The sequence below is a fragment of the Drosophila gunungcola genome, assembly GCF_025200985.1.
Source record: "Drosophila gunungcola strain Sukarami chromosome 3L unlocalized genomic scaffold, Dgunungcola_SK_2 000005F, whole genome shotgun sequence".
Taxonomy (NCBI): domain Eukaryota; kingdom Metazoa; phylum Arthropoda; class Insecta; order Diptera; family Drosophilidae; genus Drosophila; species Drosophila gunungcola.
In genome coordinates, this window is record NW_026453180.1 from 2,642,870 (window position 1) to 2,669,421 (window position 26,552).

Genomic DNA, 26,552 nt, shown 5'->3' on the forward strand with positions numbered 1-26,552 from the left:
TTGAATGGGAGATTTACAAGTCTAAAACTCACATCGGAGAGTCCATCGGTGCGCAAGATCTTCGACTTGAGCCAGGACAAATAATAGACACGCACTCGGTTCTTCTTGCCGGATATGGTGACCAATATGTTCTGGCCCTCTAGCACCTCCATTTGCTGGAAGCGGCGTCGCGAGATGAGCTGGTAGACCTGTAGAAAAAAGCATTATAAGTTAAATTAATAATAATAATAATCTTCAGCATATCTATCTGATCTATCTATCTGAAATTTCAATTTTTATAAATTTCGATGTTATACTGCTATTTATTAAAATTAAATTTTAAACACAAGTGTAAAGCCGCGAATTCTTTAGCAAAGCAAGATTGATAACGTAAGAGAATAAATTTATCTTGGGCAATATTTTCTCTAGTTATATATAATTCTCAACTTATCAAAGTTTTTTGGTTAAATTAAATTTTAAACACAAGTTCAAGAGCGCGAATTCTTCAGCACAGCAAGGTATAAGGCTACATTTTACGATAGAGGCCAAACAATTAAAAAAATAAATTTATCCTGGGCATAATATTCTCTGGTTATATACATATATAGATTTCGATATTTTAAAGCTAATCAATAAAATAAAATTTTCAAAACATATTCATAAGCTTAGATAAAGGTAACTTATTGATTACATTTTCGAAACCATAACTCACCTTGCCCTGACCGGATCGGTCCAGCAGCATTAGTCCATTTTCCGTTCCGATCAGCAGGTTGACGCCCCAGAGCGCCGCACACAGGATCTCCGAGTTGAAGCGCTTCTTATATTTACGGATCTCAGGCGTATCGTTGGCCGCCTCGTGCGAGGTGGGCGTTACGTTGACATTGACGTGCGATTCCCGGCGCGAAGGACCAGAGCCGCCGGCCCCAAAGCCAAAGGTCAGGAAACTGCGCTGCTTCTGTTGCAGGGCAAACGCGTGCGGTGGCAATTGGTTGTTGGAGATCGAGGCCGAGGACGTCGAGGAACATGGCGTCAGGTGGTGAAGGTTCGCAGAGGAGGAAGAAGCAGATTTGTGCAATAGATTAGTAATACTGCTGGAGGAGCGCGTCTTGCTGATCGAATTCTTGGGCGAATTCTGGCGCGAATTCGACGACGAGGAGGCGAGCGATATCGTCGATTGGGGCGAGTGATTGCTGCTGCTAATAATCACACCGCCCACAACGGTACCGCCCCCCAAACCGAGACCGCCGCTTCCGCTGGTAGCGATAAACGATTTCGATGGCGTGGAATGCACGGATGAGCTAATGGCCGCTTGATACTGGTTAATCGATAATATGTTTCGATTATTTCGATTGTTTGAGTTTTACAATTGATTTCATTGTTTATATTCAATATGTTTAGATTATTTTAGTTTTTTATTTGATATCATTGTTTATTATCGATGCGTTTAAATTATTTTACATTTTTATATTATTTAGTTTTATTTTTCATTATCGATGTTTTTCGATTATTTCGATAGTTTTAGTTTTTACATAGGATTTGATTGGTTTTTGGGTTTTGTAATTGTTTTGATTATATAGAGAGAAAAGAAAAATAGAAAAAGTGCAAGAAAAAATTTAAATTAGTCTTGAGATGTCAACTAAAAATAAATCAATTATATAATTTATACATGCTGGGCTGGGTTTGTGTTTGAGGTTATGTGCGCAGAGAGAGAGCATTACAAAAGTGTCTTGTGTGTGGTCAGGTGGATTAAGTGTGGATAATGCTTAAACTAACAATAAAAGTAATGAGAAAATTGAAAATGTGTTAAGATAAACGAAAACAAATAAAAAATCGATATGTGATTAGTCTTTCCCCAGAGGCCAATGGTAAAAATTAAGGAAATATGTTTAAAAAATAATTTGTGTGTGTTTGTGTGTCTTAATAAACTTTCGGAAGCTTTTCCTTCCAGTGTATGTTGTATGTGTATGTATGTGAAAAATAGTATCACTGTAGACAAAATGTTAGTGACATGAGATTGTCTGCTATACAACGCAGAGGACAGTGGATGGCAAAAGAATTTCCACAATTTAAATTATAAAATGGTACTGATAATAATAACTGATAATAATGTTTATGTATTTTATATACAGAGAAATCTGAAATAAATTCCTAGACCTGGGAAAAAATAGATACAGAAAACGTGTGAAAAATATCTTCTAGATTTCCATTTCCTTTTAAGAACACTAAGCTTTACACATACAGAATGGCACATTTTGAAAATGTGATGAAAAATCATAAGGTGGAGATAAAGTAAAACTATACACAAAAGTATTTTCTTTTTTGGTAGTTGTTGGGATTTGTTGGTTTTTATAAGAGAGCAAATTATACAAAATAAAGAGAATTTGTTTGTTTGTCGGTTTGGGGACTATTCGTTTATACTTACTATTGTAATGTTTTGTTTGTTTGTTTTTGATTGGTAATTTGTAATTTGTTAGAATATATCGTAGTGGCCATCAGCTCAAACGTTGCGGAAAGACAAAGCACAATTAAGAAGAAGAAATTTGTTTAAAAGTTTTTGGTTCTATGTTTTATTTTTTTGTTTTTTATGGTAAATCACTTTTACTTATTCATGCACTTGGTGAGATTTTCATACGAGCATGCAAATTATTTCGTACTCTTAAATTTTGTCGACCAATTCATTGTTTACACTCTTCATAATGAACTTTGCTCCACGTCAAAAAAATGTTTATGCTAGAGATGGTTTTTATCTTACGGATTAGTCACATATATATTTGGGGTTAGGAAATAGGGCTTAAAATCACAAAAAAAAATAAATAAAAAAAAATTGGGTGGTCAGTTGTGTTTAAAATAATAGTAATATCCATTTATTGTTTTTTATTGGTACTGATTAACTTTATATTCAGATTATGCAAATGAAACCAATTTTTTTTGGGCAATATAGGTTCTTTACTTTTATGTTAAGCACAGCTAAAAGGCTTATAAAATAAAAAAAAATTTACATTTATATATGATTATTATTAGGAAAATATGTAGATTCTTTACTGTAATGTTGAGTACAACTAAAGGTGGCAAATGTCATATATTGTTTTAACGAACTTATAAGTAATTGCTCAAGTTATTAAAATACTTTATCATTGCACGAAAGTGTGTAATTTAATAGACCTCAAGGTGGAATTGTAAAATAAATGATTGATAATGACTTTATTTTATGATTCTGTTATCAAACCGGAAGAACTTCAAGTTGTGTTTTCTTATTAACCATGAAATCCTAACAAAGGTAATGCGAATGAATCGACCTGAACAACAGACAGAACGAAACAACGAACGAAATATATTATCACAATAAATAAACTCAATGTGGACACAAGGGTTACAAAAAACACAATGAACTTTTGATTAAAACGAAAAACACAAGAGGACGAGAAAGTGGAGTACGGTATTTATTGGTAATATTACTCACCTCCTCACTGGATGATTTATCATGGCGTGGTGGCGTTGCCGGCGACGCCTGGCTGAGTAGATCCGGCAGTACACTGCTGGTCCTTGTCCCAGGAGTTCCCAATCCAGTGCCATCGGCACCCACGCCGCCACTACTTCCTCCGCCGCCGCCTCCTCCGCCGCCGCCGCCGCCACCTCGATTCTGTATAGGGAAATATTCCAAATTTAGTAGCAAATCAAATAAGTTCCAGAGTTCACAAAAACATTGTGAGTAATGAAATTAGAGAGATTGAATATAGGTTATAGAATGTCTTGGGGGAAAAGTAAGAGGAACAGAAATAACAATGAACGAACAAAACAAGAGATTCAAGAGCAGCAGCACAAAATAAATGAATGCCAATGAGACACTTTGAGGTGGTTTTTGCCTAATGATGACCCCTCCAACTACTTAAGCCTCCAATTTTAGCCGTAAATGTATATAGGATACATAGAGAAATACATTTAATAAATAGATATAGTAGGTGGTGCGGGGTGTATATAGTAAGTGTATCCTTGTTTACAGAGCTTACAAACTATGACATTGATTCCTCCTCTGTGTTGGTTCCTCAAAATTGTTTTAAAGCTAAACGAAACACTTAAACTAAGTAAAAGCAACATTTCAGTTTCAGCGCAGCAGGCAAATCGTGGCTCAAGTTTGCAACACAAAAAACAAATCTCTCAGGTGGAAGGGGAAGGGCGTTGGTGGCGTATTATTTATGTTTCTTAATTAACTTTTTGCTCTTGCTAACCAAACCAGCAAACTTTTGTAATTGATTTCGAGGAGTTTGTCTTTGTACAGAGAATAAAGCTTTAAAACAATTTTGAGCGAGAGCAATAGAGTTTAAAGATGATACAGAGAGCAGCATTCTAATTTACAGAGTTACGATGAGGCAGCAAGGCAGAGTAGTTATAACTTAAAGTTAAAAAAATAAATGATTTCTATTAACAAAATATAACTTTTATCTGCATTTTTTTACCTATCAAATTTGTGTGTTTAATACTTTAAAAATTTTATAAAAAACTATTAAAGCCAAATATTTTATATATCTACAATATAATTTTAGTTTATTACTTAATTAATTCTAGTTAATTTGACTCTTTTTAAAAAACCACTAAGCTGCCTCAAATACCAAAATTAAATCTTTTTGATTTATCAACACCGTATTATTATTATTTTTATCCAGCAAATTTCTGTGCTAAAAATTTCAAGAATTTTATAAGAACCAACTAAAACAAAATAATTAAAATATCTATAATAACATTTTTTTTATCTATTAACTAATTTAAGTTGGTTTTACTGTTTTTAAACAACCACTAAGCTGCTTTAAAGACCAAAATTCAATCTTTAGGAATTATCAACACCGATTTATTAACATTTAAACAGGAAGTTTAGGAAAGCTTCAACCTGCACTACGGGTATTAACTTGATCTCATTAGCATTCGATACTTTTGCCTCTTTTTTTCGGGGTTTTAGAGATTAGATTACCGACTGTCTACCGGTTATTTGCATTTGTTAATTAGAGTTCTTAAGCGAATTAGCACGACTTAATTAGGGTTGCGGGTTAACTTAGATCCTAGGATGGCATGTTCCCTGATTGATTTTATAAAAATAAACAAAACAAATGAGTATGCAATAAATAATTGAAGATAAAACCAAATAAAACCAAACATGCTCAAGCAATGAAAAGAAGAAATACCACATTAATCTAGTTTTTCCTCATATGTTTTTTTATACATTTCCAGTGGTTTTTTGATTAGCAACAATGGGTGTGTGTATTGTTATAATTTTTTATTTACGAGCTATTAGTTTTGAGTGCGTGTGTGTGTTTGTGTGGATGTGGTGAATATGCAAGTAGCCTTGTTTTTTTTTAATGGGTAGTTTGGGTTTGGTTTACGTTTTCTGGCGCCAAGACAAAACACAATTTAATGGGGTAAATATTTTTGCAATATCATTTTTTTTTTTGGTGAGTTATGTTCGCAGCATTTTTTTTTTTAAATAAATGTTTTGCCTCTCTGTTGATTTGGTTGTTTTTTTTTGTGCGAGCTGAGAACGTTTACCTGCTGCTGCTGCTGCTGCTGTTGTTGTTGTTGCTGCAATTGCTGTTGCTGCTGCTGTTGCAATAACTGTTGCCGATGGGCGCGAGTTGCAGCATTTTGCAGCACAATGACGGATTCAGTCTTTTCGCGACGCGGTCGCAGGAAATTTAAGGCGGCCAGCGATTTGGATGGCTTCGGAGCAGCTCCCTTGGTGGTGGCAGTGGTGGCTGTGGTGGCTGCAGATGTTGCTGGCTTAACAACAACACTATGTGCCGCTGCAGATGCTCCTGGTTTTTCCTTGCTGCTGAGGCTGCTGTTGTAAATGCTGTTCCTTTGGAACATGGCACTCGATCTTTGGGGCTGGCTGGAAGGCACCACCGATCCTGCTACAGGTCCCGCACCAGTACTACTACCACTCAACACCGCCGAATGTCTTTTGGTCAGAGGGAAGAAATCCGAGTTCTCTCGTCGAAAGCCGCGCACAAAATTCATTGGCAACTTAGAGTCCGATTCCTGGCGTTTATGTCCTGTGGAATTGGCACTGCCACTGCTGCCACTTCCAGTTCCAGTTCCAGTTCCAGTTCCCAATCCCAATCTCGATTCTTTGGCAATACTTTGGCTGGCATTTGGATTGGACTCGGCCTTCAGTGGTTTATAACCCCTGGGCACTGGTCTCGTGATGGCCTCCGCCACACTGGCCCTTTGCAGTTTCGTCTCCACTTTGAGTGTACTTAGCTGAGAGCTCCTGCTCAAACTGGCAGTGGTGGTGGGACTACCACTTCGTCCACTGGCCCTAGAACCATTTCCATTTTTGGGAAAGAAGCGATCAAAGTCCCAGTCCCTTAGCAAATTGATTTCATCACCAATGCGACGCGTTGAAGGTGTCACATTGGCCTGCGATGTGGAGGCAGACTTTTGCAGGCGGTTTATATTCTGCTCAAGTTTCTATTTTTTTTGGGGGGATTTTTCAGCAGGTTTTCAGGGAGGAGTAGTAGTGAGTACGCAGCAAGAGAAGAATGGTGTTAAGTTGGTCTGTTTGTTGGTTTTTTTTAATACTTAGAGAATAGAGTTTGTTTTTCTTCGATTCCCACCCACCACAGCATGAAAAGTTTTTCATGAATTCTGATCTTCATTCCAGTAGGTTACTATCATACAAAAAGTTTATATTTATATTTCTGATGCTCCAACAGAAACAATACACTTTTGCATTTGAATACAAATTTTTAATATTTTTTTGAGCATTATTTATGCAAAAAACCAGAAAATATATTGAAAAACCCAAGTATTTAAAATATATATGGGGTGTGTGTGTGCAAAAGTGCATATATATATTCATGTATGTACAATATTTCAATCATTCTATGCACCAGTGCATTAATGTTCATATAGATGCAATATCACAACACATATCTCAATGAAAATATGCAATCGAAAGTTTTGGAAAATAAGTTTTGTACAAAGAAAAAAGAAAGAAAATTCACGAAAAATATTTCACACTGTTTACGCCATTAAATTAAAAAATATATATATATATGTAGATATCAAATCAAGATTAATTCAAATTCAAATAAATTTAGTAGGGAAATCAAATCATATCATTTTTAAGCTAACTCAATTAATTTAGAGAACCACAACCAGGTTGAACTTAATGTATATATTACGCTATTTTTGGATTAAGTTGAAATCTTTAATTTTTTTGTTGTTGTTGTTGTTTAGGGTTGGCAGACCTTTAACCCTACAAAAGCTAGTTTACAATTTGTACAATTGTCAGCGGTTTCCTAAAGCTCATTCTGCATTCTAACCCTCAATGTATTGCATCTCATCGGGAAAATCAGTAAAAATCAAAACTAGAAACTAAAAACTAAACTAAACAAAGATTCATACTTGTATGTAAGGATATATAGCAGAAGTTGATATTTCTAGGGGGGGCGGCATGTGTGGTTACAACTTACGCGCTTCATAATTAGGGTGCGATCTCCGGCCTGATCGTCGTCATCGGGCGTCGGGGGCAGTGGGCGGTTGGGCGGCCCACCGCTGCCATGACTCAAGGGCGTTGTCGTATTGGCGTCCTCCGAAACGGGTCCCAAACCAGGCCTATATGAAAATTCGGGTCTGAACACATAACGAAAAACCAAGAACCAAAAAAGGCAAAACACAAATCGAAAACGAAAAAAAGGGGCGGCAAATTGTCGCTCGGCAATGGAAATGAATTGGGAGTGGGTTTATTTTTCAGGTGTAGTGGGTGAAGGCGGGTGGGTAATCAATGGAGTGTTTAAATAAGTGAGAGACAAGAATGTTGTGAAGTCGGGTTAGTATTCAGAGAGAGAGATGATGTGTTTTCTGCTTATCAGGGACCGCAAATTGAAATTTTTAAAAAATAATTAATAAAATTTTATATTTGAATCATCTAAAAATAGCTTAGATGATTAAGCAAACTTTAATTTATCAACTGTGATCAAAAATAATTTTGATTTACATAACATAAAATAAAAATTTATATCTGTTTCACAATTCGTTTGATCAAAAATTAATTTATGTTTCCACTAGATATTTTATTGGATTCTAATTTAATAAGTTAAGAAATTACCAATGAAAGTTTTAATAATATTCAAAGATTTAATTGATGATTAAATGAGGAATTTTTATTAAAGTTGAAAGGCATTTTCTAACAGAAGATTAAGCATTACTGATTTTCTAATAATATCTTATATGCTTCTGTAAAATATTAGTTTTCCTAATAAATCAAGTTTTGGATGTTAAATCAATCATAAATTACCAGTCAAATTAAATAAAAAAATTGTATAATATTTAAAGTTTTAATCACTATTGAATATAAAACTCTAAAAATAAAAATGTAACTAATTGCGGTCCCTGGTCTTTTGTTTTTTTTTTATATAATTGTGAACTACGTTGCATCTTCGATTTGTGGAATTTTGCTGCAAACTGCCACGCCCCTTCTTTGTGCTCGTACTTACAGCGGCTTGGGCGGATCGCTGGCCAAGAGGGTGCCATCATTCCTGGCCCGATCGTTCGGCTCATCCGGCTCGCTGTCCGAATCGCTGCTGTCCAAGGGGTCAAGCGGATTCACCGGCTGTCCCAGATGATTGTTCGACTGCTGCGGCAATGCGGCGGCCGGCTTGGATGATGACCCACCGCCGGATGCGGATCCTCCGGATGAGGATTGCCGATTGTTGCGCGGTGGCGCCTCCGGCTGCGCCTGCTGCTGTTGCTGAACTTGGGATCCCTGACCACCGGCGGCTGTCTGCGGCTGTGGCTGTTGGGAGGAGACCACGCCCAATTCATTTAATTGTGCTGCTAACACATCCAAATGATCCTACAGTTTTACAATACATTTTTTGTTTGTTTTCGTTTCAGGGGCAGGAGGATTTCGATTCGATTCGTGTGTGAATGTGTGTGTGTGTGTGTATTTTGGTTGGTTGTATATTTGCACATGATACCACAGTTTTTCGGGTTGTTTTCGGTTTTCGTGGGGAAATGGGAACGAAAAGTAAGAGAGCATTAGATTGGTTTTTCCTACAAAACGGCTTCTTATAGATAAAAACGTTCAAACACACACGTGTTTTTTTAAATCCAGCAGAGCATTACAAAGAAATTTGGTTAGAAAGCTCGGTTGTTGTTAGTCGTTAACTACATTAGTTTTGGGAAGAACACATTTCCATTTCGGCTTTTTACTTTGATCGAAGTGGCATTAGAAACGCATCAATCACACAGGAATTCTCTATGCTCCAGGTATCAATCTACTTTGGGGGGAGTTAGTCAATTGGTTGAGTTACGGAATCTTAGGCTTTTCGGAAGTTTAGTTCACAAGTGGCACGTGCAAAAGGTGTTGAGAGTTACGGGGGCGGTTGTTGTGTACCTCCATTCTAGTAATTTTGACTAAGGTCCAAAAGGGGGGTTACACAAATAGAAAACAATCGATGGGGAGTGCGTTGCAGAACTAACAATCATTATAAAACGCGAATTCTTGAGCTCTAGATTAAAAAGTCTCAAAATGCGTTCTACAGCTCTAGCTTGAATAGTCTCAAATTTCTAATCAATTTACGATTTAATTCATTTTAGATTCGTTAATATACCAAAGATGGCTTAAAAGTTCAATTATTTATTAAGAACCCTACATATGTTCTAAAACGCACTCGTTGTTGTCAATGTATGCAAACTTTATAGGAAAATCAAGCAGTAAACAAAACAGAAAAGATGCGACAGGCTTGAAAACTGAAAATCGTAGGACATACCTCAGGTCTCCTTGGTGGTAACTGTTGTTGTTGTTGTAGTCATGATTGTTGTTGTTGTTGTAGTCATGATTGTTGTTGTTGTTGTAGTCATGATTGTTGTTGTTGTTGTAGTCATGATTGTTGTTGTTGTGTTTAATAATATCAAGTGTTTTTGGTTTTGTTGTAATCGTGTGCGGTTCGGAAATCATACGTTGGTTATTTTTAACGGCGCAACGGGATCATGTTCACATGAGTCAAATCATAAATCGAGATTTACGCATATAATATATACGGGTGGTTATCAATGCATATTGGTAGATATATATAGATATATATATATATTTATAGATTATGTAGGCGCACATAACATGAAAATAAAAGAGATAAAATTAGGATAAGATATGGTTATGGTATCGACTTTTACATGGTTTTACATAATATGGGTTAACTGAAAAATCAAACTACATCGAGGGCGAGGGGAGTTACAAAATACGGGGGATAGATATAGATAGAGCATGAGCATCCTTGGCTAGATTCTTCCGATATTATGCGCTCAATCTTGAAGTCATTGCTCTGGAGAAAGACCTCCCCATGAGATCGAATTACCCGATTGCCGCCTTATCGGCCCTGCCCTTTTGTTGCTGTTAATCTTCGCCCGATACGCACCGATGGCTTGAAGTTATTTTGCGAGTTGCGCTGCTGCTGCTGCGGCGTCTGTCCCGCCGGCTCACCGCACTTGGGCGTCGGTGGCAATGGCCGATTGGCGTGCGGCGGATCCGGCACCACGATCAGGCGCTGTGGCGGCCGTGCCGGCGGACCCGGCTCCTCAACCTGCTGGCGCTATAATAAGAAATAAGAATTGGTTTAATAACATAATTTTACAATGCGTTGAAGACCCCAACATATAACCAATAATCACATTGTGACAAATACCTCAATAGATAGTCAGATTAAAACTCTAAATATGAATTTTTGTCAAAAAGAGCTGTAGCTTAAGAATTCTCGATTTTATATTTGTTCTTATAGAATGCCGTTATATGGGGGCTTTTCAATCTATAGCTCAAGAATTCGCGTTTTATTTTGAATGACTCAATGCTCCTCAACAGCGATAAAGATAATTTTGCGCTGCAAAAACCGCAGTTCTTTGGGGCTTCTCAACCTAGAGCTCAAGAATTCGCGCTTTGTAATATTAGTAACCTTAATAATCCTTGCAAACTTTAAATTGAATTTATCATTAAACTAAAGTAAAGTTATCCAAGCGCCGGAGAAACCGAGTTTCTTAAGAATTCGCGTTTTTGTAAGTAATGAAATTAAATGAAATTAATTAATTCTTATTAATATTCTTTACGACTCCATCTCCTTACCGATGGTGGTTTGGGCTGGCGATTGGCCTGCGGCTGCTGGGCCTGCGCCTGCTGCTGGGCGGCCTGCTGGGCCTGCTGCGCTGCATGGGCCGCCGCTGCTGCCGCCGCCGCCGCCTGCTGTTGCTGCTGCTGGAGTTGCGCCTGCGCCTGGGCGGCGGCATGGGCGGCCGCGGCCTGGGCCTGCGCCTGGGCCATCAGGTGATGTTGCTGCTGTTGCTGCTGCTCGGCGGCCAGGCGACCCTCCTGGATCTGCTGGAAGTTGCGGCGCAACGTATCGCCGCCCGGTGCCTGGACAATGGAGCTGTGCTCACCAGCCAGCTGCGGTTCGTCATCGTCGTTGTCGGAGCCCGAGTAGCGATAGTCCTCGCGCTCCTTCTCCTGCTTGCGCTTCTTGCAGCGATCGATGTGATCCTTCAGCTGGATGCGCACCTGGCGATCTGTGGGCTGGTCCTTGATGAAGGCGTGCTTCAGCAGGTTCTCGGTGTAAGGCCGCTGGTGATAGTCCTTAACTGAGTGGGTTGTAAAAATAGTTTGGTTTCAGTAAGGGTACTACGACGAGTGAATGGAATAACCACACCCCCTAACCATTAACTTGATGACTCACCTAGCACCGTGTCAATAAAACCATGGAACTTCTTGGACCACTTCTTCGATTTAAGCCTGGGCGGCGAGTTGCGCGGAATCAGGAAGAGGGCTCGCATCGGATGCAGATCGCAGAGCGGTGGCTGTGACTCAGCCATCTCCAGGGCGGTGATGCCCAGCGACCACAGATCGGAGCGATTGTCGTACGTGGCGTCGGGATTCTCGTCGCAGGCAATGACCTCGGGGGCCATCCAGTATGGAGTACCTACAAGAGAGAGAGAAAGAGAAAGAGGAAAGGAAGGCCAGTTTAGCTGGTAGGTTCAACAGGTGACTCATTCATTTCACTCACCGATGAATGTGTTGCGCCGGCCTATCGTGCGATCCAGCTGGGCGGACACACCAAAGTCCACCAGCTTCACCTCGGCGTTGTCTGTGAGCAGGACATTCTGCCCCTTGATGTCGCGATGGATGACTTTGTTCGAGTGCAGGTAGCTCAGGCCCCGCAGGATCTCGCGGCAGATGTAGGCAATCCATTCCTCCTTCAGACTCTGACCCTTGGTGGACTTGACCAGGTCCGTCACCGATCCGGCACCGCAGTACTCCATCACCAGCCACAGTTGATCGTCCTTCCCGGGCGGTGACTTCTTAATGAAGGCTCCGTAGTAGGTGGCAATGTTGCGGTGATTAGAGTACTTCTTTAGCACATTGATCTCCAGCTTGATCTCCTCCTCCTCGTCCTCGGTGACGTCCATCACCTTTATGGCAGCCAATTGACCAGTCTTCGTGTGACGGCCCTGTAAAATTAAAAAAGAGAAGCTTTAATTACTTAATTATGTTAATAAAATAAATATAGTTTTTTTTAGTAAATATATAATATATTATATATATATATATTTTTTTTTTAATAATGTTTTTGTTTGTGAATTGAATTAATCTTCAAGAATGAAGCAAGCGCAATGACAAACAGTGTTCCATTTTTTTTTATCGGTCACTTATGTCATAAATTCAATGCGGTTCTTAATTTTTGTGTTTTTGAGAGGCTTACATTAGGCAATATGCATCAGTCCTTGCTAATATTTTAGTTCAGTAAACTAAGTTTTTAAAAACTTATTTCATTTTGTTTTAAATTAAACAGTCTACATAAACGATTGTGTAGTTCACATTAAGCCATTTAATCTTAAAACAAATGTGTATAAAATGAATATGAACTGTTTTAGCAAATTTTGTTTCTGTTTCGTCACATTTACTTAAAAAGGCAATACGGAAATCGTGTGTATGAATATGTAACATTATTTAAGTCTAGAAGCTCTTGAGTTTTAAGAAACTCAACCGATTCGGTCTTGAGCATTGGCAATGATCGAGGTCAGGCTTCCAGAACGCGGTTCATTACGGCATTGAGACTGTTTAATGCACTTCAGCATTCAGCACCCTCCATTACGCTGTTGACAACAACAAGATGATGGCGATGGCGATGACGATGACGCTGGCGACGACCATGGAGGCGTTGGCTAGTGCAGCGCTATATATTCTATATATTTTATATGGTCTGTAGAATCTGCCTTCTGACTTCGCCCCCTTCGAGGCGTCAACAAACTACGACGCATAAAAAGTGATTAAGTAAACAAAAGCAGCCGCAACAGCAACAGCATCATCGGCATCGGCATCGGCAACGACATCGACTCCAATGGAATCAAACAATAGAACGCAACGAGGAGTGGAGTGGCGGAGCAAGTGGAGGGCAGAGAACTCTTTCTGGAGAGGAGCATCAACCTCGAGTGGGGTAATGTGTCTGCTCAATCAGAGTGTCAAGTAGTTAAGGTAAACATGCCACAAATATCTATTCAAGAGCGCCACACGAAGGTGACTAATTCAAGGCCTGGAAGGGGGTGACTAAAAAAAGATTGGAGCAGTGAAAAGAAATCCTTTTACTACAGGAACATATAGAAGGTGTAGCAACGTTTTTACATATTTATACTAGACGTGTTCTTAAATAAAAATGGGTTACCATATACTGGAATAAGCACCCAAATATGTTAACTATTTAATTTCAGAAACACTTAATCGTTTTATGTCGAATAAAGACTTCGTTAACAACTTCAGAAATGTACACAATTTTTTCTAAATTTTCGTATATTTACACTAGACATGTATAGTTCCTCAATAAGAATTGTTTACCATATTCTGGAATAAACACCAAAATTATGTTTGTTATTTAATTTTAGGAAACGATAGTTACAGGTTCAAATATATTTGTTATTTTTTCCTAAAGAAAAGACTGTTTGTTAAACATTTTACGTTATTTTAAGATTTAAAGGTCAAGATAAATTAACGGATTGCGTTATACTAAACACTCAAAATTAATAGTTTAATTTCAGTACAACAAAACTAAAACAGCTGCGTTATTCTTAGTTTAAAATAAACCGTTCTGTATTTCACGCTGAGCAATTAAATCTTCAAATAAACGTGTTTTAATTGTTTTAAAGTTAAATGTTATATTATCACAAATGAGAAAATTATAATTAAAAACTCTAATCTCTAATTTTTCACAGTTCTTTGCAATGTTAAATTCTTGACAAGCGATTCAAGAGCTCCAAATGATTCTCTAAAGTTTACAAGTCTTTTGGCGTTTAAAGCTGGTGTTCAGGCCAACCCCAACTAGTTTCAATTAGCCTGCCACTTTAATCAAACTCGCAAATTGTTTTTTATTCACTACTACCCCCGTCTTCCGGCCAAGATTGAGTTGTCCTGACCAACCGGTTGCCGGTTTTTGAAAAACTACTTCCAGCATCAGCTGCCATCGCATCGCATCGCATTCCATCTTGGCCATCCGTTCGTTGCGGCTGCTGTGTCGCCTAAGCCGCTTTTAAAGTCATTTTACATTTAATACAGTTTTAATTGAGTGAGCAGGAGCATCATGCTGCGGCCCCATCCATAAATCAAAATGCTTAACGAGAGATGATAACAATTTAAGTGACGATAGTCAGACGGTGAAGATGACGATGCGACTATGGTATGAAGTACTGTTGCCCGTCGGCACTTCGGTGTTCTCTTTAAGAGGGTGATTACGATTTGGTTTCTAGCTTGCAACCCACAGGGAAAAAAACTATGCCAACTCTATCGTTTCGCTGATCTATATCTGTAATAGCTTTAGGTTGATGGCTGTATTTGGGCACCTTTTATAAACCTATTTTTATGGTATATATTAAAATAAATTATCAATTTTTAGTTTTACTTTCTTATAAAGCTCAAGAATTCGCTCATTTATATTTGTAATAGATGGCTGTATTTATCTAATTCGCTGAATCTATCTTAAAATCATATGATTTATTTATGTTGTTGTTCTAGAATGTTTTCTAGTGAAATACTATATCATACGTATACATTCGTTTTAAAAGATTTGCATATTTTTAGGATACTATGTAATGAAACATTATATCATACACAATAATTTTAAAAACATTTTCGTAACTTTAAACATACTAATATATATATTTAAATATATACATATCTAAAATTTATTTGATTTTAAATTGTAGATTCACATTTGAAGAGTATCTAATAACTCATCCTGCTAGAAACCTGTCCAATTCTTTCCGCTTATTGATTAGTTAGACGAGGTGTTGCACCATGGTTAGATTCTATCAAAATGTTATTAAAAAATATATGCAACCCGAGGAGGGAGGAGCCGGAGAATGTCTTGGCCATCATCGCATCATCATCGTATTCTAACTGTGCTGCAGATTTTATGCAAATTAATGACATGCACTAATGGAGCCTGACTTGGGGAAAAAAACGAAATTGTGCATAGAGAAATCGATTAGGCAGGCTATTAAAAAAAAAAAAAATAATAGAAAAATGGGGAAATTTCCACCAGGTGTTGTAATTCAGTAGGAAGTTGTCGCCTTTGATTTTTGACTGAGTTCAAATTCCACCTTCAAGAAATCAAAGACGAAAGATGATTGCCGCAATTAATACAAAGAAAAATATTTGTGAATCACTCAGTGCAGTCGCACTCTCCCTCAACATTTCTCCACCTCTCCGTCGGGGTTTCTTCTTAAAAGCCCAAAAGCAAATAGAGCTAAACAATCCGCAGAAACAAATAAACAAAGCAACTGACGACGACGACGACAAGCCTTTTGCCATATAAAGCTCACGACGAAAGAGAGAAAATAAAAGGAAAAATCGCTGAATTTGTAATATAATCAAAATGTGAAAATGTTTTAAGGTAAAGTCAACAATGGAACGAAACTCAGTCGACTGGTGCAGCTGTCCGATTCGGGTTTGGATTTGCCTACCTATGCACAAGAGATGGTTTATGATTACCACACCGAGCACAAGTATCTGTCAGATACCGGGCACAGTCACAGTCACACTCACACATACTGATACAGATACAGATACGTTTACAGATACGGATTCGGATACCAGCGCAAATAAAATCAAGCGTGAAAAGAAACCCAAACAATAAAACAATCAACCCGATGATATGCCACAAATATACAGATACTTGGGCGCTAGGGTGGACCTGTATGAGGAATGATTTAAGGTCTTTAACTACAATGAAATTGAAGTAAAGAACAGGAAATTTTTGTTTTTTGTTAAGTTTAAAAATGTTATTAGTAAACATCGGATTGTGTTGCAAAACCGTATTCTGAACATTTTATTTTTTAGGATATAATTTTTTTTCATTAATTTTGTATATATATTGCTTATAAATAAAATCTGTTTTTGCATAAAACCGCATGTCTACTTATTAGTATAAAGCATAACCCTTGCACTTCAAATAAAACTACAGGTTCACCCTTAAGTGCATTAGTGTCTATAAGAAAACAAAAATGCATAATCAGGCAAAATATATATATAATTCTCATAAGCATTGTATATACCAGATCGCAACAAGTATACGTAAGCAATGCATTTGCAATACCTTGTTTTGAAAACTCCGTTCTTCCCCCAGTTCGAAAACTATGCAAGTCGTGTGTAAATTGTCAACAAAAATCCCAGAGAAAAAATGCGAGAAAAATTCGCAACAGACGGAGACAGAAAAAATATGATTTAAGTCTGCAAGCTTGCTGATAACAGAAAAGAGAAAAAATGAATTTTTATAAACGCAAGTCGGAAACTGACGTTGCATAAGAGGCAAAAAAATGCAGTCAAGTGCCTCTCCTATACAAAAAAATGGCCCAAAAAGATCAACTTTTGGACATGTTTTTCAAGTTGCTCAAACTTGGCACGCAAATCGCTTGAAACAAAGAGGAGAAAGGGATATATATTTATATACTATGCAGGGGGAAAAGTGAGATAGAGTAAGCTAGAAAAGAGTTGTGTTCTGTTTGCGATAAGGCAAGAAATCACAATGATGTTGATGAACCGGGCAAACATGTGTTCTATACGATGTATAGAGGGAAAATAAACGAGGAAATGGAAATGTTTTAATAGATTAGCTGAGAAACAGGAATTGGGGAAAAAAGGAAATTAAAAAACTAGGTTGAAAGACAAAGAAAATGAAAGATCAAGAGTAGAATATCAAAACTGAAAGTATAAATAGATAAGAGTAGTAAATAAATAATGTTTAATTGTAAATTTTTGATTTTTATATTAATGTAAATAGAGCACTAATTAAATTCACGATTTATATAAGGAAGTAATAGACAAAATCGATAAATAAATAATTTATTTAGATGACTAGATTTAATTTAATATGAACATATAAGAAAATGTAAATAGAGGACTAATAAAATGCACAATTTATTTTAGAAAGTTATGGACATGATCGTTAAATAAATAGTTTATTAAAATAACGCTACAATAAACTAGATTCTTTTCCGAGTTTCCCGTTTTCATTTGTCTCATTTCCATGCAAATTATATCGACACCGACATGGAGCCATCCACATCCACCCACCTGCTGTATTGTGGTATTGAGCAACCCAATGATTCCCAACCACATCAAGCCGAAAGGAAACCAAACCGCATTTTACTGCCACATTTTTTCTTCTTGTGCTGCTGCTGCTGCTGGGGCACCACCTTCCACTGAGCTTTGTGGGCATATTAATTGTGGCAACGACAGCTAAAACCAAATGAATCTTGGAGCTCCCACACTGGCGCAGTGGCAATTCAATTACAACACTTGCGAGATTCGAATAGAAAACCACACATCCAGTACCACCACGCCCGTGCGATGCGTCAAGTGAAGTATCCATCGTAAGTAACCCAGCAACCCCAAATCCAAATTCAAAACCCACCGAGTGGCAGCCAACAGCCTCCAATTTGCCCCACTGGCCCACAGAGTTGGGAACCTCCACAGTGCAACACAGCTGCGTTTGCTTGCCAACTTACGCAACATTTGTGCATAGTTTTTATTTATTTTGTTTTAGTATTTTTTTTGTTTTTTCCTCTGCCAGCTGATCAGTGTGCAAATTTTTAGTCTCCATTTGAAAGGTGATTAGGTGGACTTGCATGGGGTCAAGGGGGCAGCGGCGGGGTAAGGTTAGCGCTCATCAATTACCAATTGTTGTTAGTTTCGTTAATTAACCCGGGTAATCAAAGTTTTTGCTGTGCTGCCCGTCGAGCAGTTTAAAAAGTTTTAGTATACACCTCCTGTGAGTGAAGTACAGTTGGACATCGATAAATGTTTATTAGAAATTCCTCTTCTACTTGTTTTTCTAAAATAAATAATTTTCTTTTTATATGAAATTCTGTATTTAAATGGGGAATTTATTTTAACTTGATTAAGTAAACAATCAATCTGGGACTACAAAGTTAAAATATAAATGTCTTAATCGAAACTTTGGAATATCGATAAATGTTTTTGGGAAAATATCGATAGTTATCGATAAGGAAATATGTACGAAATATCTATTAATTTAAAGCGAAAGCTTAAAAATGTATTGAAGTTATAAAAATGATGCAGCAAAAAATTAATATTATTTTTACAATATTTCAATATTTCAATATTTCATTACTTAAATTCCAATTATATTTATTTTAGGTATTGCCATTAGGCAAAGTCCTTAGCTAGAATATAAAAGATTATTTTAAAATTTACAAAACTCTTAAGAATTTTGTGCTTTTAACCTAGGAATGTTCATCTTACTGAAGTAAGACTGTAGTAGGTCTCTAGATCTGTGTATCTGTACCTCGTTTGGTGTGCGAGTGTTTGCAGCTGGCTCATAAAACAGCAATTGAGGGAGATATAGTGCTTGAAATTTTTGTTTAAATTTATCTCCCAGTTATATATGGCTCAAGTTTGGTCAGCGCTGAAAGTGTTTTTCTATCCCCAGCCGCCGCTGTTGCCAAGTCAATCGCTTTTGGGTCGGTTGTGGTGGTGGTGTGGGTCAAAGGTTAGCCAGGCCAATAGTTGCATTTACCAAGTACCCCGCTTCGTCTCGTCTCCCCCCGCTGTTTCATTGAACCACTTAACAGGCTTTTTAGCACTTGGCTGCATTTCATTAAATTGAATTTTCCCAGCCGTCAGGAGAGAAGTGTGTGTCTGAGTGAGGGAGTTCGAGTAGGAGCGCCAGGAAAAATCGAGTTCAAAGTGTTGGAAAAGCTTTCCATTTTGTATTATTGCTGCTGCTGTTAGCCTCCACCTGGTTAACCCAGTTAGCCAAAGTTTGTTGTTTGATGTGCCAGTTATTTTCGGAGCCAAAGTGCCAGAGTAAATGTAATTTTGGCATTTCCCATTTAAAAATTGATAGGCCAGCACTAACAGCTGTCTAGACAAATTGCCGAGAACAAGTTGTGTTTTACAAGAGAATTTGTTATGTCTTTAAACCAAATTTAACCCACTTAGTATAGCAAGAAAATCGACAAGAAAATTGATCAAAAACTTTTGGTTTTGCTTTTGAAAATGTAAAAAAGAAAATTAAAGTGGAATGTCTAAACAAAATATTTATATTAAAGACTAGCCCTTAAGAACCATTTAATTATTGATAAGAACTATTAATAATAAATTTTATAGACCCTTTAATAAATCATAAACATTCATTCACGATTACCCACATCGAGAATCGGAACACAATGTCCCCCTATTTCACAATCAATTACCAGCACAATTATGGTTTATTCATTAGATTTACCAAGCTTTAGTGGACTGGCAATCACAAGAACAATTTAGCATGGACTAATTGTCTTATCAGTGGAATATACCTTGAAAATTGAGTCATTGAATCTATTTTCATTGTTGACAGCCAAATTGTTTATTTGCGAAGAGATAAGCGAACGATGAAATTGTGCCAAAAGATTATTTTGGCTGGAGAATGGGTGTATACAGTATATAATAAAATACAAATAATGTGTTGTGTGTGATAATGACGTCACTTTTGCGTGTCAACAATTTCCGGTTTCCTTTGAAAGTTCCCATCACATAGGGGTGTGTTGTTTTTTGTGTATTATTACATTCCCGAGTTTATATTCTAATTAATTGAGAGCAAGAGTGAGTCCCTCTAGAGCTGTCAAATGGAGTTTCCCATTTCGGTAATTGGAAATTAAATGAATTAAGCTGAAAGATAGTAAGAAACTTTCAACCGCAAACACACGACTGCGGGTCAACGGGTTCGCTTTTTATTCTCATTTCCCCACCCGATTGTGTGCGCAATTACACGGGACAATATATACATTTATGGAATATATTCCGATGTCACACATGCTGCATTGTAAGTCAATATGCAGATAAGGGTCCGCCAGCAGCAGCTATTGAAGAAGCTGAAGCCATATCATCAGTTAGATAAGTTCAATTCCCTTTGGCTTTGGAATGAAGACAAAGGCTTTTCTTTGTTGCTTGCAGCAAATTATGCATGCAAAATAACAAAACTTTCTCTCATAAATTAATTGTTCAGCAGCAACAAAATGTAGACGGGCAGAAACAAAACTAAATATGCCCCAAAAGTGGCCGACGAAATCACGGTATCCGAATCCGAATCCGAATCCCATAAAACAATCTGTGTGAGTAATCAGCGAAATGTTTGCATATTTAATCAAACCATAAATATTAAAACATTTGCTTATTGCCAAAGTTAACCTTGTGAGCAACACAAGCAGGCATACTTATTGCCAATTGCTGAATAATGGCCAAACATAAAGATAAAGAGAGTTATCTCATTTGCTGATTGGTGGGCGGTAATTTGGTCATATGGGCCTTCAAAGTTTATTTGGAAAAGTAGGTCAATTGTCCATCCACACAAAGATAAAAAGTTAGGGTTCAAATCGATATTTATAGAAAGATACAAACAATGCTTTTAAAACATAACAAAAAAAACATTTAGATATCATGTGATATCAGTTTTAAAATTACTTTCATTTCTTGGTATCTGCTTTATTATTTGAATCATAGCCTCTTGAATAAAGAAATAAAAAAAATTAATTCCCCTGTTAAACAGAACTCTATAAAATATATTTTCAAATTTTTGCTAATCTGCTTTTCCTGGTATTCTAAATGAACCAATTAGCAAATCAAAATGAGGCAGCAAATCTACATATGTTTTGCTTTTCCTAATGGCCAAAACCCCGACCTTTGATCAACCTTTTTTTTTAATAGTTTTTTGTGGTTTCACTTTGGTGGAGAGGGCAGACCACAAAAATTTCACACGCCGCCTTCGAAAGTGATAAATTTTCAACTTCCAACATGCATATATAATTTAAGGCAAAAACAAAAGCTGTTAAAAAATAAATAAAAGCACACAAAAAAAAAGAGCAACCCACGCAGACAGATTATAAAATGCATAACTTAGCAGCTTCGACACCAACTCACCGGCGTCAAAGAAGAAGAGGCAACTTCCCAAGGTCGTTACTGGATGCCCACACATATACGTATAGTTATATATGCCATATATACCCCACCCCATCGCCATAACCCCCAAACCAAACCCAACTTCGTTTCGATGACTTTTCCCATCATGGATTGCGCTGTGGCTAGCAAAAAAAAATACGTTTTCTTTTTATTTTTCGCATTTTGCGAAAAACACCTGAAAGCGTAAACCCAAAATCCCATTTATTGTTTTGGCCCAAAAGTGCGGCGAAGGGAGCACATACATACTACACGTTGCCTTGTCAATGAAAAAAGTGTCAGGGCTAGAGATTTAATTAAGCGAACAAAGCGGAGCAGAAAGCCCGAAATCCGAAATACTGAAAACTAAAACCGAAAACCGAAAACAGAGCAGACGGAAAGTTAGTGAACCTCTAAAAATACAATAAGCGAGAAATAGCGCAGAAAATGCAGGGAATGGGAAAAGATAGAAAGAGGAATCATTTAAATTTTTGTTAAGCTGGGAAAGAGAAAGGAGACTGCTCTACACTACAAAAAATCGTACTTCATTAGATCGACACTTACTATTTTTACACAATTTATTTTAACTTGTTGCTTAAGATGTAATATCTTAAAAGATAATATCATGTTATATTTTAGTATTACTTCACCAATATAACTTTAAATTAACAAAAATATCGTTAAAGTTAAATAAAAATGTTATTTTTAAAAGAGGATTCAAATATTTACGCTGATCCTCAACGAATGTAGTTAATACTATTAGCTTATACTTACAAAAACAACCTTTCATTCTTTATAAAAAATTATATTTTACAAAATCTCTTTAAAATAATAATACAATTTATTAAATAAATTTAGTATTACATAAATTTGTATTTGCACAACAACATGCTTAGCAATGCATAAACAAATGTAAAACTTTTATATAACTTTTCTATGCGTGTACCCACTGTGGGAACGTGTCAATGACTTGTGTTTGTTAAAACTATTTAGGGGTCTATCCAACAAATACTATTTGCGTAATAATTAGTTTCTGTTTTTTTTTTATTTCGTCACTTTTTAGCTGTGTGACATTGAGAGAGCCTTTTATGCTTTTTTGGGTACTCGTGCACTAATTGCTGGCTTTTTTATGGGGTCTGAAGTCTGTATAGAAGTAGTTTCTTCTCTGTATTTCTCTGTCTCTTCCTATTGCTCGGTTTTGCCTTTGCTTCCTGCTTGATTTGTTTATTGGCTTTAATGTATTTTGCATGTTTCGCCTGTCGTGTTTTATTTTTATTGACCGCCCTGCACAGTGCACATTTTTTCTGCCTCTTCTGCCTTTTTTTCTGCCTGGCTGCGCCTGCGTCGATGGTTAATTTTAATTTTTTCTTTTTTTTTCTCATTTATTTGCTTGCGTGCTTTATTATCATGTCTCGCTCATAAATATGTATTGTGTGTCTTGACTGTCTGCACTTGTCTGTCTCCAACTGAAGCTCCACCTCCGCCTCAATCCATTTGCTTCCTTCTCGAGTTCCCCGTAATTGGGTCAAAGTTCGCCCCAGCTATGAAAAATGTTAATTATACGACAACTGTTGTAGTGGGCTGCTGTCGTTGTTTTTATTGCGTGGGCGGCAAACTAACGGGAGCCAAGCCCCAAAAATAACATTTATAAACATTGCGGAAATTGTTTTGCCTGTGTTTGTTTGTTTGACTGCCAACACGTTTTTATATGTACTTAGATCAAAGATTGTTCATATTTTGACTTGGGGAACATGGTTTATTATATCAAGTTAGTTCAAAATTAAGTTAAGGAATTAGAAATTGACAAAAATCCAATTAGTTAAGATTTTCCTCTCCAGAATATAAGACATATTGGTGGAAAAAATGCATTCTCGAGTTACAGGCGAAATTTATATTATTATAGACAATTTAATAAAACATAAAGCCATCTAAACTTTGCACTTTTTATTTAAATGGCGTTTACCAACTGAAATGTGGTGAAGGTTTATCAATTGTCAGTAGAACAAAATTCTTGCAGAACTAACTTTGTGGAAACCAAAACTAACATTAGACATAAATGTCTTTCGCATTTCTAAACTTATCTGAAATTCCCGTTTCTTTGTCTGAACTTTGCCTACTGTCCGCTGCTCACAATTTCCAGTTGACCACGTTTGAAGTCAGACTTCTTATTATAACAACGCACCACAACCCCCAATACCAAAAAAAAAAATCGGTGCACATGGGACAAAGCCGTTAACACGTTGCACTTGTACGTGTTCCGTAAAACCGCATGTGGCTAATGGCACCTCCACCGATCCGATCCTCCCCTGCACTTCTTGATTCCATTTCAGCACAGTCTCTGACTCACTGACGACGACACTTTGGCCAACTTATTAAGTGCGATAAAAAGCAAACGGCGCAGCAGTTGGTGGAAATATCAAGTTATCAATAAAACGGAAGTGCCCAAAACAAAACAAACATGAAAGCGAACACAAAAAAATTAAACTAAACAAACGGACGAAAGACAGACAATCATAAATCAAAGGAGCTTTGCGAAAAAGTAGATTCCCAGAAATTAAATTAACTCATGCTTGAAGATCGTCATTGAATGTTGTTCGAAATACCCAAAAAGCAAAAAAAAAAAACCAAACCAAAATGAAATTATGATTAAGCAGGCATTTTGGCCAAATGGGCAAAAATTGGTCAACACACAAAACTGTGTGACGTTTGATAAGTTGCTGGGGCCAAAAAGGTGGCTCTCGTCGAATCGCAGCTCAATAACCAAAGCGAATGTAAACCGGTTGGCCAGTCAGTCAATCAGCGTAAAGTCGGCTAAAACCACAGCCAAATAAATGCCATCGAAATGAGACATAAACCGAAGCAAGTGGATGGACACCGGGCGACTCCGCATCCGTTACTTTTTTAAGTGCGTTCGCGTTCTAGTCACATGCAGAAACAGAAACAGATACAGACACAGATACAAATCAGCTACACAAAGTATCTGGGGGCATTACTCATGCTAATTTACCACAGATGCTCGGCCACTGCGGAATAATGAACTACTTAGAGCGACAAAGACGTCGCCGAGTTGAGTTAACAAGTTTTTAAAGATCTGCGGGTACACAGAAAACAAAGCTATGACTAAATCATCATTCAATTTTTTTTCTCAAAAGAAAAGAGAGAAATTGAAAATATGAAAAAAAAGACAATATAAACATCAAGAGATTATTTAGCCTTTTGTTTTTGTCTCAATTCCCGAGATTCCGAAAAAATTTCTCATAAAAAATTTCTTTAAGCACTAGATAAATAATTATATAATCAATTGTGATTTAATGGACGTTTTCTTTACAATCATTGATCTTAGTTTAATACCATTATTTACATTTTATAATAAAGACTTCATAAACATATTGTAATAAAACCAAAATTAACTTATATTTTTCTATGTGAATTACGATTTAATCTGCCAAATATTTTGGTTACCTTAGAAACCCTAACAAACTCAATTGTGTGGGCGAAACCAATTGACAGACACTTTTTCTTGTTGGCAAAATTTGCGGCCATAAACATTTGAAATTAAAGATATTTTTGAAAGCTGTTAGCTGATTGACAGCACAATTTCATGAAATGGTGTAACCGATAGAGCTTAATCCACCAGAGGAACCTTATAGGGGCAACGTGAAAGAGCTGGTCATTTCGAGAAATTGAATAAAAATAGATATGGAAATGAAATTACTTAAGTAAATTTGAATAGCCGTGCGCAAACCACCTTGATTGTTAAAATGGAAATTCACTGACTGATTACTCATTCCTTAGTTATCTCAACTCTGCGATAATAAATGCTGTTTTAGAACTGGGAGTAATCTTACCCTTGCAATCTAAAGTTTTTTTTATTTAATAATGTAATATAAGTAAATGTTGTTTTTCAACATTTGTTAAAAAAACACAAATGGTTTTATTTGCTACCAAAACCCGAATTTGTCTGCACTCAATTTGGTTTTACAGTTTTTTTTTCAGAAGTAGTAAAACCTTATCGCGCCCAAATTACTCCTTTCAATGCAGTTTTAAGCCCAATTCCCAAATCAAATTACCCACTTTAAGGGTATAAAAATACTTTGGGATCTGTAGAGGCGATAAACAACAACTTGAGGCAAATCCAGCAGCAGTGGCGGCAACTCAATTTGGTTGCATTCATCACAAAGATGCCGGCGGCGACCCCCACAAAGTGCAACAGCAACATCTACTGCAGCAGCAACATGCAACAACAACAGCAACAACAATTTGAACGCCCAAGCACAACAACAGCTTGCCGTTGGCCTCCCAAGCGGCGCATGCCACACTTTTTCCGCTTTTTCTGATTTTTCCAACAGCTAACGGTAATTTACAAAAGCAATGTCTATTTTTGTACCGCCGCCTGTGCTGCTGCTGCTGCACAGTTGTATCTTGCAGATACATTTTTAAACTTATAATTTAAATACAAGCACAAAGTCAAGGCATTGTTTAGCTGTGTGATTATGATGATGATTGTGGGCTCTTGTTCCTGTTGTTCTTTTACCCTTCAATAGGGTGTAATAGTTTTAGATATAAATAAAAAACATTTCCATTAAATTTGATTCTTTTAAAATGTTTGTATCTTGTTTTGCACTATGATTGCATTTATTTAAATGTCCTTCAAAGATTATAATATAATATAAGATTTTCTAAATATTTATGTGATTAATAATTATTTTGTGCATTGCACCTTTATTATATATGTTACTACTATCTGTGAAGCAAAAGTTCTAAAGCCTAAAACTTGTTGGTTCTTATAGATTCTAAAAAATGGACATAAAAATTTGTATGTTTGTGAAGTTTATTTATTGCTTTTCTTTTTCTAAGAATTCTCGATAATCTTCCGTATAAGATATCTAAGGGCATTCCAACTTCGTCTTTAAAACTTTAGTTTCCCTTCTTTTTTGTTTCATTATTATTTCTACTATTACTATTATACCCCTGCAGGCGAAAAAAGCCAGAAAAATGTGTTAATGTGTGAGAAGAATCCGTTCTCTGCATTTTTGTTTTGGCTTGTAGTCATTTTTTGTTTTGTTCGCCGCTTTAAGTTATTAGACAACATAGCGGACACAAACTAATTAAAGCG

The 26,552-nt window shown here is 36.8% G+C and overlaps 1 protein-coding gene across 5 annotated transcripts in view; it reads right to left on the reverse strand.

Annotated features, from left to right (window-relative positions):
- LOC128259553 (serine/threonine-protein kinase mig-15) overlaps window positions 1-26,552 on the reverse strand; it is a 36,690-nt gene that overhangs the window by 1,744 nt on the left and 8,394 nt on the right. The window contains exons 4-14 of one of the 5 annotated variants that reach the window (XM_052992010.1): window positions 12,021-12,465; window positions 11,694-11,936; window positions 11,090-11,598; window positions 10,392-10,565; window positions 9,747-9,767; window positions 8,469-8,827; window positions 7,446-7,605; window positions 5,518-6,438; window positions 3,440-3,619; window positions 692-1,294; window positions 33-188 (exon numbers count right to left, since the gene is read on the reverse strand). In XM_052992010.1, the coding sequence (XP_052847970.1) occupies window positions 33-188; window positions 692-1,294; window positions 3,440-3,619; window positions 5,518-6,438; window positions 7,446-7,605; window positions 8,469-8,827; window positions 9,747-9,767; window positions 10,392-10,565; window positions 11,090-11,598; window positions 11,694-11,936; window positions 12,021-12,465 (3,771 nt within the window). The remainder of the gene's footprint in view (window positions 1-32; window positions 189-691; window positions 1,295-3,439; window positions 3,620-5,517; window positions 6,439-7,445; window positions 7,606-8,468; window positions 8,828-9,746; window positions 9,768-10,391; window positions 10,566-11,089; window positions 11,599-11,693; window positions 11,937-12,020; window positions 12,466-26,552) is intronic. The other 4 variants (XM_052992011.1, XM_052992013.1, XM_052992014.1 and 1 more) reach the window with 4 other exon arrangements.